General features: G+C 43.0%; 1 protein-coding gene across 2 annotated transcripts in view; it reads left to right on the top strand.

Moving 5' to 3' along the window:
- The window catches only part of LOC144114211 (regulation of nuclear pre-mRNA domain-containing protein 1B), a 44,878-nt gene that overhangs the window by 11,201 nt on the left and 15,483 nt on the right, over positions 1 to 18,194 (top strand). For both annotated transcript variants that reach the window (XM_077647801.1, XM_077647802.1), the window contains exons 2-6: positions 596 to 725; positions 5,660 to 5,808; positions 6,715 to 6,884; positions 9,219 to 9,345; positions 15,853 to 16,028. In XM_077647801.1, the coding sequence (XP_077503927.1) occupies positions 596 to 725; positions 5,660 to 5,808; positions 6,715 to 6,884; positions 9,219 to 9,345; positions 15,853 to 16,028 (752 nt within the window). The remainder of the gene's footprint in view (positions 1 to 595; positions 726 to 5,659; positions 5,809 to 6,714; positions 6,885 to 9,218; positions 9,346 to 15,852; positions 16,029 to 18,194) is intronic.

Raw genomic sequence — 18,194 nt, 5'->3', positions numbered from 1 at the left:
GAAAAGGGCTAATACAGCCAATAATAGCCTAATACTTGTAACAACTAGGCCCAATCGGCACTAGCCTGCGAGATGGTGGGCACTTTGACATAGGTGAATATCTCCATTAGCTCATGGCACAAAGAATTGAACGTTGGACAGTGAAGGGTTTGTGTTGCCTAATGTTTATTGCATGTCTTTTTCTTTGTGACTAGAAAACATTGCAAAGTAATTTAAAAAAAAAAATTTGAAACTGTGGTTTTCAGAAAAGTGTCCTGTTTAACAGTGCAACTTTGTGATTGACGGTGTGTATGTTGGAGTTGGTTGGCAACCATGTTTCTAGTGAGAATGCTATATTAAAAGCACAGTTGTGGGAATTTGTGCTCACTATAATTTCTCAGAGTTTTATTTCTTCTGACCTACATTGTGAGGGTATGTGAAAATAAAAACACGAAAGTGTGGTAAAAATTCTAACGTAGCCTTTGTGTCAAGGTATTATGCCATCTGTCAGTTATAGGTGCCTTGCCTACTTCTTTGGCTAAGGAAATGGTTTCTGGTTAGTGACAGCACGTCCAGAATTGCGCCTTATTGTGACTGTTTTTTTTTTTTTTTTCAGCCAAACCAGCACGGAAACTGACATTTATGTACCTCGCAAATGATGTCATTCAGAACAGCAAAAAGAAGGGGCCTGAATTCACCAAGGAGTTTGCAACGGTATTGGCAAAAGCCTTTGCCCACATATCAGTGTACGTCTTTGGCTTCTGTACTTTGGTGGCTGGTTTTGGTTTGTTTCTTGCCATTGATTGTGTGAACCTGGTGGAACGTGTACTCATGCTCAAAGGGACACTGAGGACAACTCCGTCCGATTTTTGTTCTTCGTAGAAATGGTCGTTTGGCTCTTTGTGCCTACGTTGATGTTTGTTTGGCAGCAAAATACACATTTATTGCCGAAAAAATTGAATTTGAAAATGTAACAGTTCTTTTTGCTGCCGCTCGAATCAAACTTGTGACGTCTGTAATGAAAAGGACTCTGATTGCCATTTGGAAGTGAATGATGGTATGGCCTAACTGTGGAGACTTGCAACCAAAAAAAAAAACGTATTGGTGTCATTGCAGTTTGCTTGGGAAAATGACCTGTGGCAGTGATACCTGTATTTAATTTTTCAGCCTTTCCTAGATTATAAAAACTCTGTTTTGAGTAAATGTGCCCTCTTTGTCATCAGAACGCGGTAATCTATCAATACAGGCCAACTGCAGTCTGACCTCAGTGTGTCTTTAAGCACCCCAAGGATTTTTGTAGCAGCCGGAAGAGCTTGACAGCACGGAAGGAGAAATAGCGCCATGCTGTCTTGCCCTTTCTTTGTCTATCATCATTTGTGCTGTTGTAAGTACGGCAAGAAAAATCAGCTAGCTCAGTTCCAGGCCAAAGGTTGTCAGTCTCATTAAAAAAAATTCCATCTTGTAGTTCTAATTTGTGTTATTTGCATTGTTTACAATTTATTGTTTATTATTAATGTATTATGTTTGCATTACAAAACACTGTTTAAAGCAACTTGGATCCTTTTTTTTGTACAGTTGCAGCTCATACTTCGGCATTTTGACTAGTATTGCATGTCAGACAGATGAGATAGGACAGTTTCTTCTCATTATGCGCGAGTGCACCAGTGCCCAGCATGTGTATTAAGTGCTGCCAAATTTTCACTAGGTAAGGCGCGATAGCAGTGTGATCGCCAAAGTGGGCTCATTATTATGGCTGCAACAGTACATTGCCATGTAATAAAAGTATCAATATGTTTTTAGTTGTAGTTTAAAATATTAATGTAAAATGTGTTTAGTAGTCATTGCAGGCTTTGCTCCTTCTTTGTATGTAGCAGATTTTTTTGTAAATTAGTGCAGAAGCTCCTGAGGAAGTGCATTTTGATTGTTGTTTACAATTCATTTTAGCATAAGTTTGCATGTTTAAGCCACTTAGTGCATAATTCAATGACCTATCCTTGTGAGGTCAGTCTTTAATTATTTCTCTATGGATTGCAACCAGGCTCTCATAGCTTAGATTGACTGGACACCTTTGTCAATTTGGTTTCTTTTGCTAGCCACGATTTTTATAACTGAAATGCATTGCATTTTGTTGCTGTCTTGGGTAGGACTGTGACCCTCATAGGTTTGGTAAACATTCTGTGCCTGGTGCCATTCATTGTGCCAAAGCTGCACTGAACCTTTGAAAAGCACTGGCCAAACAAAGAACTAAGATGGCAAACTGTGGGCAGGTTAATACTGATCCATAATTAAACATTGAACATAGCCAAAAAGTAAAATAGCAACAGAACAGCTTTTGTATGTACTGCTAGTTGGCATTTTTGTTTAGAACAGTCATTTGTATATATCGAATATGGATGTTTTCATTCCAGTTGGTGATCGGTATTTATCCTGTGCTTCTGTTCACATGTTGACGCAGGATTAATTTGTTGTCACCCTCACCGCAGTGCTTTCAGTCATCACATGTTTTGTTGCTGAAGAACCACACCTTTTTGATGTTGTAGGCGTACAGCCTGCTTCTATGCGGAGACACCCCGAAAAAATGCCGGAAAGTTTAGTCTGTCAGCCCCCTCTTCCAAAAAAACATGTTGATGTTATTGCATGTATTGGGGTTGTGTAAACTGGCCAGTGAGGCACTTATACATTTCTGCATGTTTAATTGTTTCCAAACAAGTAACGGAGATAGAAGAAGGGCTGGCCAACCATGCTGTAGTTTTAAAGTGTGCGCAGCATGTTACCATAGAATGGCTTTCTTATATTATGTGCTCATTTTTCATGCCATACCTCAGCATTTTTTTTTTTTTCGTTTTACTTGTTAACCGGGTGTTTTGAATTATTCGATTATTTCTTTCAAAAGCCATGAAAAATACTTGGTTGCTTTCTGTGCAATTGGATTGTGTAGCAAGGTTTGATTTTTTTTATGTGATAATCTGTAATTAAATGACTGAACTAAATTAACTAATTGACCTTTTAATATTAGGTTCTTGGCCATTATATTGCCAAATTGAACGCCTTCAACATCGAATGTGGGAAAATACAGAAATTGGCATTGTGGTTTGAGATGTCGAGCGTGAAAACATTTTTGAAAACTAATTAAGTTGGCTTCCCGATGTTGCGCATTGATCAAATGTAGTTGAATATGTCATAGAATTTTTAAACTATTGGACAGACTTCTATATATTTTCCAATGCTGGAAACAGTAAGTGAGCATGACAGTGATTGCTTACCAGCTAAATCTATGACAAATGCTGGCTTTGCTGCAACAAAACAACTTTTGCTTGGACTGTGCAGTTCTCATTTTGGAATGTGACATCACTTCATGACTGTCTCATTGCTTCCATTTGAATGCATACCTGTCTTTATTTTTTTAAAGCGTGATATGCACTGCCTTGCTGTGAAGGATTGAAGGATCTCACCGTTCCCATTGATGCGAAGGCAGTGCTGTTTTTCAACATGCAGTTTCTCTGCACCAGATGAGGCACTGAAGAAGACAAAAAGCATTACAGAATGTAGTATTTTTTTTCACACAACTAGGCTATGCATACTAAATGCAGTCACATGGTGGTGTACACTTGTAGTACCAAAATATCACTACCGATGTGCTGCATTGAAATTAGGATTTCTTGTTTTAATCATAATGTCATGCCTGATTCTATCTGTATAAAGCAAGAGCTTTTCATTGCCACCATAGCATCATAACTTGTTTTGTTTGGTAGCTCCTTAACACATTAAAAATTTAAATTATAAAGGTGTAAAACATCTAATGACGCATGTGATGGCACGTTACATGAAAAAGACCACTATGTTCTGAAATCATTGAGGAAATGGGGACTTAGGTGCATGTGCAAACATGTTAACTGTCACCTTGCTTGTGTCGTCTGCTGCGTATTGTGCATATGTTCAGGCATTGGTTATACTATGTTTTTGAGACTGTACAGGAGATGAAACACGGAAGAGGTAAATATGACAGAGATGAACGCAAAAAGGTTGGGTGTGCCTCTAACAGGCAAACCATATTTGACAGGCAAACCATATTTGGCATGCTGAATTGATGTTCTCCTTCCACAAGGTGTTTGTATTTCTGGCCTTGGGTTTTTTGCTTGAAAAGGTACTGTTTGAATGATGTTAATTCTTTGAGACAGTTACGTGGATATCTCGTTTTTTGCGGAACTATGAGTTACCAGCCACACCCTTTTTTATGTTTTTGGATGCTGGTAGAAACAGTGAATCATGGAAATTTTATTGATTTAATTGTCTAATTTCTCTTAAACCGTAGAATCTGGTAACGAATGGCGTCCTGCTGGTGCCGTAACACACTAGCTTCTCCATCCAGTCAAGGAAGCAGACACGTCAGTCGTTGCGGTTCTGGCAGCAATGCACCCGCACACTTCTTTGGGATGGGTCACGGTACTGACGTCTGCCAAAATCAATGTTGCCTTCTTTGCACAAATATATAGAGTTTCTTAGTGCTATAGCACTGAAAGCCTCATCAGGAAAAAAATGTGGTGTTGGTCATTAAATTCTTCCATTGGCTGGAGGGAAGGGATGTCACCAGGCTGCAAGTGCCATTGCTTCCGGTAAATGGGCCGCCGCGGTGGCTGAGTGGTTATGGCGCTCGGCTGCTGGCCAGAAAGACACGGGTTCAACCCTGGCCGTGGTGGTCGAATTTCGATGGAGGCAAAATTCTAGACGCCTGTGTACTGTGCGATGTCAGTGCACATTAAAGAACCCCAGGTGGTTTAAATTTCCGGAGCCCTTCACTACGGCGTCCCTCATAGCCCGAGTCGCTTTGGGACTTTAAACACCCATAAATCAAATCCAATCAGCTTCCGGTAAACGCATCAACAGATTCTAATGCTATCGCATTGCAGACAGATGAGGTAATTGGGTGTTCTTGAGAATTTTTTTTTAATCATCTGCTTCAGAAAGCACCTCGCCTTATCGCATTATTGTGTTTGGAACCAAGCTAGAAATATAGTGCAATTTCCTTCTTTTTTTTTTCGTTGTTCTAGATAACCACAGCGAGCTCACCCACTAGGCTTGTGAACTGCGAGAAAAAGCTAGCTTCTTAATGATCTTGGTCAATTGAGACGAAGCACATGGCTGCTGCTGCTTGAAAGGCTGCATGCGTTAACGCATGGAGGGCTTCCTGTGGAATATTGCAGATTCTTTGTTCTCAGTACACAGAATTTGAAATTTTCTGCCACAGAAAATTAGGGCCCTTGATTATCAGTAATCAGAGTTGAGTTCAGGAAGTGTTATTATTCATTCATATAGGGTAATCGTGAGGCAAAAAATATTCATGCATACATAGAAGGCTTTTTAACAATACTGCCATGCTTTTGTATTCAGAAAATGCAGACGTCTTTTGGAAGTTCATTCCTGCGCATTTAAGAGACCTTTTGTATATAGGAAGTCTTTAACCATGGCATATAGCTATAAGAACAAACATGGCTGCTGTAGGATGAAGTAGCTAGAAGTGTGCTTCAAGATATTTTCTGTTGTGGCTGGTCTCTTATAAGGTGTAGCAAATGGCTTGAAATGGGTGCTTTTATACTTCTTATTGCATGTTTCACTAGTCTGTACTTTGTGTGTCCCACAAGAGTGCAGGGATAACATTCACTGAAATTTCACTGCATTACAGGAGGGATACAGACCAAAAAACGCATGCTGGCTTACGTAGAATCCTCAGTGTGTGGAAAGAGCGAAGTGTTTTTGACAGCCACCAGATATCTGACTTTGGCCAATATCTCTCGGACAAAGTGGCTGAAACAGATGCAGTGAAAGACACAGGTCAGAACTCTGCCACATTTCGTGCCACATTTTTGTTCTGGCTTGTCTATTCTTACGGAGGGGTGTGCTGTGCATTGTGCTCGGAACTGTCTTATAAATCCCATCATCCTGTGCTCTAAACAGCGAGTATTATTGTGGCATGTTCAAATTTGGGTGTAGAACAATTCCTCCTTACTTGAATCACTAGCGGAAAGCAATGAAGAATAAAATGCATAGCTTGCTTTCCCTTCCCAAAAAGTTTATGCACAGTGCTGAGCAAATCAGATTTAGAACTTGCACGGATGTTCAGTGTCTTCAAACATATATTGGTTGTTTCTGAATGCAAAGGCAAGGTTGAAGGTGATGTCAAGCTTGGCAGCAATAAATATAGTGTTTTATATTTGTATGAACAATGTTGCATGTAGAGCACCGGCTTTATATAGGTGCATAGAAATATAGGTGCATAGAGAAATAATAGTACCCCTTTCTGATAGTGACACATAATGTTAAAGAGATGACTGGAATGAAAGTGGACAAACCTGTGCATATGTTATGACAAGCTCCTAGGATGTGAATGATTTTCGCACAATATTCTCTGTCTGCGCCTTTATTGTGCAAGAGGCCTTCTGCACTCATTTCCAAGTGAAGAAGTTTGTTCTTTCATAGACTATTTTCATGGTGAGGACATAGTGAAGCAGGATGTAGGGCTTTAGTAGAAGAAAACTGAGAAATTGTAGCGTTAGCGAAAATTAGAATAGATTCTACACCTTAAGCCAATTTTATTTAGTGGGCTCTGGGAGGGGGGGAATTGGTCTGCAAGGGGATCATAACTTCACCTTCCCAAATTAATATTTCCACGTTACTTTTTGGTGCCAATCTCTTTGCATGCATATCTTCCACTATTAAGAATGTTTCTCTGTTTCTCAGTGTACAGTGGTCGCAAGGGCCATGCTCCCATCTCTCGTGAGGGCACACCTTTGTGGAATGACCCTGAACCTGTGGTGAAGCGGAAGAAGCCTTCAGATTCTAGCGAGGAAACATCTGAGGGGACAGATGGCGATAAGGATGCAGAGAAGAAGCCTGGAGAACCACCAGATGTAAGTAGTCCCGCCTTAGGAAGGTATTTATACCCTGTCGACCCCATGCAGTGCTGCGAAAGCAACAGAGTGTACTGCAACAATCACTAGGTTGCCATAGAATGTAGTGCCACACAGCTCTCGCATGGCATATGTTTCTTCAATGACACATAGGTGTCAGGGTTCACAAAGTGCCTTGGTGTCATGTTATGCATTAGCAATGTTCTCTGCTTACATTTCAACAGCTGATGAGTAGCAGTGTACATATTTGTGCCACAGAAGAACTTTGAATTCATTGATTTTTTTGTCCTGATTAGCTTATGTCTCCTTCAAATGTATCATTGTTACACTGGCATGTTAAAAAGTAAACTTAGTGATAGTTAAAAGTAGACAATTCTTGGCAGTTAAAAGTAAACCGTGATGATTATATGCCCCTGAAATGTGTACCAAGCTAAAGAACACAACAGAGATTGCATGTTTTCCTCACAGAAATTAATCTCTTTTTATTGAATCTGTTTTCGCTTAGTAGTGTGAGCAGGTAGAAATATAGTTTTTAATAATTGGTTGGCTTTGTATGATAATACCATGTTATATAAATAAAATCATCGGTGTAAAAAGGCACTGAAGGCAGCTGTTTCCAGTTTTTGTTCTTAGTAAAAATTGATTCTGCGGCTCTTTCTGGGTAGGTTAATGTTTGACAGGTAGCAAAAAGTGCATTTATTGCTGAGCAGAATGCATTTGAAAACTTCACGCCACTCGATTCAAACTCTTGAGGTCGGCACTGGAAGGGACTGAATTTTAAAATGAATGGTGGTGTAGCCCTAACCTTTGGGATCTGCATTTTAAAAAACTGTGCCGATGCACTGCAGTTTACTTGCGAAATCGGCCGGTGGCGGCGACACCTGGGGAGGAAAAAGCGAGCCACTTTTGTCCCAGCTAATTCCAAGAAACTTGCTTACACTTGGTGGACAGATAAAGAACAAGAAGGTTCTGAAATGAGGAAAGGTCTCTCTGTCTCTCTATACCTTTTGAATTTTCGGCCCGCGCGGCCATTGCAACCACCGTGCATCCTTTGCATGTTTCGTGGGCTCCGTCAGTAGCATAATCTCAGGTGCTATCGCCTGCTTTGCAGCACAGGTAACTTTGGCGACGTGTTCCTCTTCATGTTTAAGTGATGTCAGTGCAGCGATAGTTACGGTGATGTTTGATTTTGTGCTCATGACCTCCGAAATGTGAAGAGGGCAGCAAGACCTGCGCAGATACAGCAACCACCACTACCTGTGTTCTCTTTCTCGGGCTCCGCCGCTCATTTTGGCACCCAAGCCCCCAAGGATCACATTAGGCACTCAAGCAATTGTGAGAATAGGAAAATGGAAATACAAGGGATCTCCACTAGTGTTGTACTCCTATCATGCTTCAGGCAAATTATTCAGTGTTGGATGTAGAAAAAATCCTACAAGGATGGAATAGGCTAGTTTCACTGCATGGTTCACTGCATGGTCCTTTGCTTGCTTTTAAGTCTAAAAATGCGTAGTAAGAAATGCTTTCCTACCTTGTATAGTTCAGCATCCATTATTAAATATTATCGAAAATATTGACAAATTCAAAGGTGACTGCTCCTAAGCATGTCACACTTAACAAGTAAGGTATACTGCATTTGTTTGTTTGTATAAAAGGTTTGGGCTCAAGGGTAAGCTTTAGGGAATCGCCTTGTATGAGACTATCTTCATACATTTGTTGTTTTTCCACAGGTTAGTTTTCAGGCTTTCATGTGAATCACAGTTTAGTCTGGTAGCCTTCCATATGACCTTTCTTTCTTTTTTAGAAGCCTTTTGATGTAGTGAAAGTTTGCATTGCCAAATCATTTTTCTGTGCAGTGCTTATGTTGGGTTGCTATGCGCCTTTCTTAGCATAGTTTTCTCTTAGGGCTTATGAATTTCATTCAAGTTGCATTTCAGTATATTCGAAAATCTACTTTAAAAATTTACAAAAAACTTGTTTGCTGATGTATCATAGCCTTTGGCAGTGGTTGGGTTTTTTATTTGAGGCAGTCATTAAAGGCATTTTTTTAACTATCTTTTGGGGTTCACAGGGCAGTTTATCAGCTGCTTCTGGATCAGTTCTGGTTCACAGGGCAGTTTATCAGCTGCTTCTGGATCAGTAATCTGGACTGGTGATATCTTTTTGTGTGTTGAAAAATCAAAAGCCAAGTTGTAAACTGTGATCTTTTGTTGTTACTTCAAAATTCACATTCCTGATTTAACTTAACATGAAGTAGGGTGTATTCTACATTCTGTTGATTGCACAGCTGCGGCCTTTTGTAATGGTAAATTTTTTTTAACACCTTTGTTGCAGCCAGGGGTCCTCATCAAGGCATTGACAGACCTGGAGAACACGGCCTCTTCTGATGCAGTTGTTCGAGAACGCATAGCTAGCCTTCCACCAGAGGTTTCAGATGCTTCTTTGCTGGAGAAAATTCAAGGTGAGCTGTCAGGGAGCACTCAAGGAACACTGTTGCAGTTTGAAAGGTCACTCATTAAATAGACTCAGTGGCTATAGTGGTTGGCTTCTGCAATGTGGTTGTGCAAAATCCTGGCTACAGTGGCTGCATTTCAGTGAAGGCAAAACGCAAAAACTTGTGTGTTTTGTGATGTCAAATCATGGGAGACATCTTTAGGTAATCCAGTTATACTCCATTCTAATGCGCACTTTTTTTCATGCATGTTAATATCAGGCACAAAAATGAAATTACCCCAGCAGCACCCTATTATCATCGGCGTCACAAAAATGGTGGTCTGGTACTTGCACATCGGTATTATCAATATTGCCTACCGCTGTCTAGGATACCGAGAGGCCTCGCGAGCATCTGAAGTGTTCGTCAAGTAAGGCTGGGCTTGGTTGAGAAGGCACTCCAAATTTAAGATGCGGGTTCAAAAAAAAAGCCCTTGCATGTGGGTGCTTTCTACGCACACACTGGCGTAGCCGGGTAGGTCTGCGCCGAGCGCACAGCTGCGGCTGACACTCCTGTCCAGAGCAGACGAGCGTCTCAGCGCTCTACCAGGTTAGGGTGCCTCTATTCACGGCGGCCAGGCTAGCAGCGCGTGTAAAGAGCACGTCATGCCAAGTTCGACTTCGGCACCGCTGCCATGGCTCACGTCAAAAGAGAAACTTACCATGATGTTATGGAAGCGCAGCATTTTGCCGCGCTGCCCAGGTCTGCACCGAGGACGCAACAAGGGTGTGAAGGAACGAGGTGGAAAATGCTGACTCTTTATGATAAGGTGATCTTGTATATGGGGACCAGTGGCAATCCTGTGGCCTCATATTTCTCTATCGAAGCATGAAAATCTGGTGCATGTTACAATCGAGGGCACGTTAGAATTGAGTAAATGCTGTAATTCAAAGCCTTCCACTATGGTGATTCTCTCTGTCACCCTAAGGGGCCGCCGTGGTGGCTCAGTGGTTATTGCGCTGGGCTGCTGACCCTAAAGACGCGTGTTTGATACCGGCCGCGGCGGTCGAACTTTGATGGAGGCGAAATTCTAGAGGCCCGTGTACTGTGCGATGTCCGTGCACGTTGAAGAACCCCAGGTGATCGAAATTTCCAGAGCCCTTCACTACGGCGTTCCTCATAGCTTGGGTCACTTTGGGACGTTAAACCCTCACAAACCAAACCATCTCTCTCACCCTATTTTCCAGCCGCCGCGGTGGCTGAGTGGTTATGGCGCTCGACTGCTGGCCCGAAAGACGCAGGTTCGATCCCGGCCGCGGCGGCCGATGCAGGCGAAATTCTAGAGGCCCGTGTACTGTGCGATGTCAGTGCACATTAAAGAACCCCAGGACGTCGAAATTTCCGGAGCCCTTCACTACGGCGTCCCTCATAGCCTGAGTCGCTTTGGGACCTTAAACCCCCATAAACCAAACCAATCACCCTACCTTCCTCTCCCTCCTTCATTCTTCTCCCTCATGGAGTGGTTCACACGGAGATGGTGATTCCCGAGGACATTGGTAAACAAAAATTGCAGCAGGCTTGAAAACTGAAAGTATGAATAAAAGCAAGAGTATGTTGAACAGATGAGCAAACGGGCAATCATTTGAGCAGGAGTGGGGTAAATAAAGATTATTGCAGAAGCCTTTGTCCTGCTTAACCGGTTTTTATTGTGATGACAGTAATGACCAATGCCATGCATGTTCTACTCAAAAGTTTTTCTATGGCATAAATATGAATAATGCTGCTGAAAACCCAATGCTATTGTACAGTTACCCTCAATCTTGCTTGAGATATGGGACCGCAGTGGTGGCCTAGTGGTTCGAGCATCTGCCTCTCATGCGGGAGGTGCGGGGTTCAATCCCCAGTGCCGCTGGGTACCCAGCGGTGGTACAGTCGGTACAAGCTTTTCCCTGCCTAGTGCTCTGCTTCTTTAGGGTGAAATGCTTGGGAAATGGGTCTTTGACCCCACCTTGTGCAATGAAAGCTACCTTGTGCCATGGCGCTCTTTGGCCAAAGCTGCCCTTGCATCATCATCATCATTACTTGAGATATCGACACCCAACATCTGATTCTAATTTTTTGCTCCCAAATTTTTATATGTAACGTTAAACTCGTGTCACATGGGCAAATTTAATGCCAGTAAGTGCTTACTGCCTCAAGTTTTAATGGCATTCGAAGTGCCACATGTAAAAATTTAATGGCATTCACCACAACTAATTTGTCCAAGAAATGCTTACTCTCTATCCTGTTCCACGCGCAGAAAAGCAGGAAAATTTGTTAGTATCAGCTTCCTATCAAGTAGCAAATTGTTTATTAATAATTTTCACTTAGATAAGGCACCTATACTGCATTTTCGATGCAAATGGCACCATTTCAGCTAGCACTTCAGACTTACTCGCGGCTTATGTGCTGACACCACTGGCTGACACTTGAGTTTAAGGCTAGCCTTCGACTTGACAACCAAGGACAGCGACATTTTTTGTACAATATAATTTTTATGTTACATTTGGAGAACATTCTCAAGATTTTGTGCTCATTAGCACTGTTTATACAGTAAAACCTTGTTGATACATTCCCAGTTCGTACGATCAAAATCGCGAACATTAAAAATGTCCTGTAGTGTTACACTATATATATTTCTCCCGGTTAATACGTTCCCGGATAGCACGATTTCCAGGCTACTATTTTTAAAATTTGCACAAATTGTGGTCACATACATAATAGGTTAATGGATCAACCGTACTTGTACAAACATAATAGTCTGTCGAACGCGAGGGCACGCGAAGTGCAGAGCTAGAATGCAACGGCAGTCACCTGCTGTAGCGGCTTCTCTGCAGTGCATAGATGCAAGGCGGCAACAAAAATAAAAACGGCGCGCTAGCATTTGAGACAAACGTGCTGGGACGCGACATGAGGAGGAGAAATTCTGAGGTTTTTTCACGGTGCATAAGGGCAAAGAGGCGAAGCATCTACTAACTACAACGATGCGCTTACGTACGACCGGGCTGCGTCTAGGGAATGCAGCTTAAAAAGCAGGAACACTGCGACAATGTCTCCACGGTTGCTTCCCCGCAGTACTTATGTGCAAGGGAGCGAAGCATTTGACAAAAAAAAAAAGTGAAGAGGAAGAGAGTTTGGTTGCTTTCGTTGTTGCCGTCGACGAACCGGATGTGTTGCAAAGTACAGAGCGAAAGCGGACTGAATTATGCGAGCACTATAAAAGGATCTGTTGCTAAAACTTGTGCTAAAAAAAATGCTAATTGACATTTTTATGAAGTGAAATTGTCAGTAAATGTTTTTGTACCTGATTCAAAAGCTACATTTCTCAAAATTAGGCGGCTTGGATCTTACATTTTTTCGGATAATACGTTTTTCCGCCATTTAAAAAACAAACTTATCAATGAGGCTTTACAGTATTTGACTTGCTTTTAGGCGCTATCATCATTGCGACATACGTGCAATGACAATAAATTTGTACGTGCAGCACGAACTCTGAAAATAATGGGATTAACAAACTTCAGACATTAAGCATTTACTGGCATTTCTCATGCATGTGTGGAATGGGTATTATTCATTCATAGCTGCCCTTTGGGACATGCAGTTAAACCTGGATATGACGAAGCTGGAAAAAGTCCGGCATTTTTCGTTACATCCAGGTTTTCGTTACATGCAGTTTTCGCGAGAAGACCCGAAAGGGCAGTGCAGAATGGAAACCAAAGTAAGAAATAAATGTAGATGAAATCAGCTTGAATATGTTTACAGAAAATCTCGTTACTCGAAGTCATAAACATAGAGAAATGTTCCACGATCGCGCGACTGCCACGGCAGCCGCCGCCTCCTCCGCCGCGGCTCGTGGGACGCCGCTACGAGTGGGGTGGGGAGAGTGGCAGAGGCACCACAGCCAAGCTAGAAAAGAGCATCCGCAGTCGCGCTGCCGCCGTAAACCGGCTGCGGAGGCACATGCTTCTTTCCGCATGTTTTTTTTCGTTCTGCCTGCCGCTCTTGCCCGAGAAAACGGAATCTTCGCCTTGCGTCACTGGCACTCTCCACCGTCCCCGCTCCACATTCTTGACGTGCGAGAGCTATCGGTGCCAGAATCACGTGAGCAACTACGCGGCCATGAGGGGCGCGCACTGCTTGCGCCGTTTCATTTTTGATATGTTCTATCATTTTTTTCTGCTTTTGATCATGAACTGTTGTAGTGCCGCGCAGTATGGCATTCCAAAAGCAAAAGCAACGGAGATGCTCAGACAGAACTGGAGCACAACGCATTATCACAACTGCGGTCACTCGTTGCTATCATTGGCGTTCCTCTCATGTCAGTTCATGCTTTATCATTGTGAAAATTTTCTGCCAAATTTCGTAATTCAGCACAAGCTAAGAGATAGCCAGCCTAGAGAGTTCGTTATATCAAGATCAACCGCTGCTACATGTTCGTTACATGGAGGTCTCAAATACACATGCTTCAATGGGGGCGACGTTGGGGAATTGAAAAACTTCGTTATATAAAGGAATTCGCTATATGGAGGTTCGTTACATCTGGATGTAACTGCAGTAGACTTGCGATAATTCAAACTTGGATAATTCGTACTTTCGGTTGATTCAAACAAATTTCAAACGTTTGGTTGACTGGCTATATTTTCAATGCATTTTCAAGCTGCTTAATTCATACCGTGAGTTCTAATAAATTCGGTTATTTGAAACTTTATCTTGCTCCAACACTCCCGGCGCGCAAAAGAGCGGCGACCAAGGTCAGATGAGTAACGTTTGCGGAGCTGCATGAACTGAAAACCCCAACCCTTCAACCGGTTAGCTCGAACGCGGCCTGAAGGGGGCTGTGTCAATCGTAGTTGCCCCATCGTGGCATAGTTTCGTTTTCTGAGCTTTGCTACTAGGCCGCGATGATTGCAACTGTTGGACACGCGCCTACGAATCAAGCCCAACTGCACGTCGGTTCGGACGCTAATTCGCACGTTCCTGGTATTTTTTCTTTTTCCTTTTAGAAGGCATCTCACCCTTCCGGTGCAAATGTGCGTTCCTCTCCCGTCCGTTCGCATGGTCCTGTGCATCGATAATGGCACTCACTACGATCTGCTCATTGTGCAGTGAAGCCTTCTTACATAGACTTCGCCGCATGTAAATAGGCCGCACCGCTACTGCGTCACACCTGTGAAGGAGGTTGTGGAAGGCCTTACTGTTTTGGAGCAGTTCTGCTTTGGTATTCCCGACAGTGGGCATGGACTTCAAAATGATGGGATTGCGAAAAACTGCCATTGCCACTGTTTTTCACTTAAAAGCAGACGACCGCTGCCTATCTTTTCATTAATTAAATTTGCTGCTGTGCAAAACAGTTTCAGAACGTTTTTTTTGTAGCCATTCGACTTTTCAATCTTCAGATGATTTGGTCCTCTTTTTTTGTCCCTTGAGGTTTTTACTTTACTGAGAAACCAGTGCATCATTGATAACTTTTTTTAGCGCACTTGAGTAAACAAGCTTATCACTGCCTTTCACTCTTATATTATGTTGTCCTAAAGCATTTACCTATATTTGCATAAAGAAATAGATCCAATAAACTGTATTTATGCTTACATATCAATGCAGCAAATTGCATTCAGTCTTGGTTCATATTAGGGTGCAGTTCTGATTATTCAAACTTACTGATAATTCAGACAAAAATCTCTGGCCCCTTGAAGTTTGAATTAACAAGAGTCTACTGTGCATTGTTGTACGTAAACGGAAAAAAATTGGAGGGGACACTTAAGGTCTACCTTAAGGGTATTACATGATAGCATTAATGGGCTCATGCCTATATATGTGGAATTGGTCATTCTCTACTTCGCAGTCGTAGAACCCTGAGAATCCTCATGCCACTCCTCGTGCGGTAGTGTAGAGGTTAAGCGATGCGCCACTGCCGTGTGATGGCAGGTGCTGCCACCAATGAAGCTTGTGCGAGCTCTCTCGACCGATCATTAATTTAACTGCCACCTGCCACAATGGGCAGGTTGTGATGACGCCGCAAGGTCACGTGACTTAGGTGGCCCATATAGGTCACTCGTGTGTGGGGTTTTTGTAGATTTTTCGCTCACGGTGAACGACGCTGACGCCGGCTTTTTTGTGACATGGGCTCCTTAACTCCATCATGTTAATATGCATTAGGTTTCCCGAATTCTGTCTGGTAACCATAGTGTATGAATACATGAAATTTAAAATTGGGGATTTGGTTAGCAGGATTGGTGACAAGTTCAGTGCTGTTTAGGAGCATATATTTTAGGTTCATGTTTAAATCAGCTGTGCAGTTGGTTGATTGTCAAGCTTTAAAGTTGCTGGTCATATGTTCAGGCATGCGTTTTGTTCTACTCTTAATATATTTAAAAAAGGTAGCTCAAAAAACCCTGGCATAAGTTTCTGTCATAGCAAGGTCAATGATTGAGTAGTGAGTGCCTTGTTGAGGTGCTCATGCTAGACCTTAGGCAAAGTTCATCTTTGGCTTTTATGCAGATCGGCAGGCAGCAGACCGTCTCTCTGCTCAAGTGGAGGAGGCTTGCTCACTGCTGGCTGAGTACAACAACAGGCTAACCCAGGAGCTGGAAGACCGCAAGCAAGTCTCCCAGATGCTTGCTAACTTCACTTTCCACCAGAGGGAGCTCATGGCTCTGGCAGAACAGAAACTTGAGGTAGGACCATCCATATGTACTGCACTGATAGCCTTGTGACACTTCACATGTTTGTTTTTACTCTTGCAATGAATAAAAAAAGTTTTTTTTTCAACTTGCACACATGTGGTAGCTGCTGAATACAGTAAAAGCGAGATAATTCACTCTGATAAATGGAAATCTCAGATAATACGAAGAATTTTTGTGGTCCTGTAATATATTAATGTGAATTTGACCAGATAATTCAAAGTGGAGGCGCGCATCAGCTCGATTAATTTAAAGATCTGAGGTGCTGTGCGAGGATGTCCAATCCCGATTTCGCCGTAAGCTGATGAAGCGATGGCCCCTCGGAGCTGCGAGATGGTGCTGCAGAGCAATGCCGAATAGTAATACCGATGCCTGAAATGCAAAGCACCCCAGCCTCATACTCTCGGCACAAAAAGCAATTGGTATGGTTCACGAACCGCCTGAGCATGCACCTGCAGAGAAGACATGCTTCACTGCAACGCACGTGTGGATACCAGTTTCAAAGTAGCATGCTCTCATCGTTGCGTCACGGCATGGCGGAGGTGCTGGCATCGTATCGAAAGCACTTCCCAACCCTAACATCGTCAATACGTCCAGCGTCGCGACCATTCTTGTTATGTGCCCGCGACGGGTTGACTGCGCACAATGCCGGCCTGCGCCATTTCTTTGAGTAGTATGCCGTTTTTTAGAGGGTTTGGTAGACTTTTCTACAAAAAAAAAAAAAACTACCGTCCTAAAATTCGAGATCGACATATATGCAGAGTCGACTTATTCGCATGGTCCGAGGTAGTTTTGGACGAGTGCCCAGTGATGCAGTAAAAGCTCATTAATTCGAATTTGAAGGGGACTGGAAAATTGTTCAAATTAAGCGAAGTTCGAATTATCGAATGTGCGCTGGAATGAACAGCATTACAGAATCCAAAGCAGTCACATCTAGACTCATTATCGCGCGCTAGGTGCGACTACAAGTTTGTGGCAGGCGATTCTGAGAATTAAATTCATGTGGTCCTAATGGCAAATGAAATAAATTGATCGGCCAGTTATGCGCCAGAAACAATACTAAAATGCATTCGCATGAGCAGCGAGCTTTAGTGCTGGAATATAGGATGCTCTTTATGCTCCAAAACATGTTTATTTACGGGGAAGGGTTGTCAAAATTAGAAGGAATCAGTGATGTCCAAATTAGAAGGAATCAGTGATGTCCATCTGCTTGTGTTTTTTCTGCTGAGACTCCATCAGCATCATTTGCAGCTTGCCCAAGAGCTCAACGCAAGAGCAACGTCAGAGTTCTCATTGGCAGAGAAATAGCGTGCTGCAACATCTAGCGCAGATGCTACTTCACATGCACTCATGCACTTGGCTAGGGCATAGGCTCGTCGCGGCAGTCGGACTCATCACTGTCAGCTGTCCTCACCGCCCGTGAGCCCTGTGGCGTCTGTTGATAACATGCTGCGTCAATTATATCAGCGTCACTTGAGCGCTCCATCTCCATACTGCTGCCCACATAGCTCGCGGCACCAACGAAAAGCATGACGCCAGCGCCCGAACCACCATACTGCGTTGTGTACACCTCACGTGATCACGACTCAGTGACAGCAGCACAATGGAAACCTGGAATGGCTTGCGCTGAAGCACTGGCGGCGTGAGCGAGTGCTCCGGTAGCAAAAACCTGCTTCGGCATGCACCGGAGCACGGGCTCCGCCAGCCTTGTGCACTCGGATTTTTTTCTTTTCTCTTTACATCTCTAGTAAACTTGCAGCGCGTTGTACTAGCTCTGGGTCAACTTCTATCTGCGAGGAGTGGTGTCAGCCAGGGGCTCCTAGTTCGAATTAACTGTAGCGAATGCTAACTTGTTAGAATTATTGGGAGTTTTCTCCCATAGAAATACACAGGGCTATGCCGGGACCCGGGCGTCAGTTTGAACTAACCGTAAGTTCGAATTAACAAAGCTCAAATTAACGAGCTTTTACTGTACACGCTTCGTGACAGTGGCCATTCCCGGCAGGACACATGGGCTTCCTTGAGTCAAAAAAAGTCGTGAATTCGTATACAGCTCATAGCATTTATAACGTAACCGCTTATAATGCGGGACCACATTGTATGTGGCTTTTTGTGACAACCGCTTCGATTCCATAAAGTTCAGTGTATTGGCGTACCGCT

The sequence above is a fragment of the Amblyomma americanum genome, chromosome 1, assembly GCF_052857255.1.
Source record: "Amblyomma americanum isolate KBUSLIRL-KWMA chromosome 1, ASM5285725v1, whole genome shotgun sequence".
Taxonomy (NCBI): Eukaryota; Metazoa; Arthropoda; class Arachnida; order Ixodida; family Ixodidae; genus Amblyomma; species Amblyomma americanum.
The sequence above is the reverse complement of the archived record's forward strand: the minus strand, read 5'-3'. Positions and strand labels throughout refer to the sequence as shown.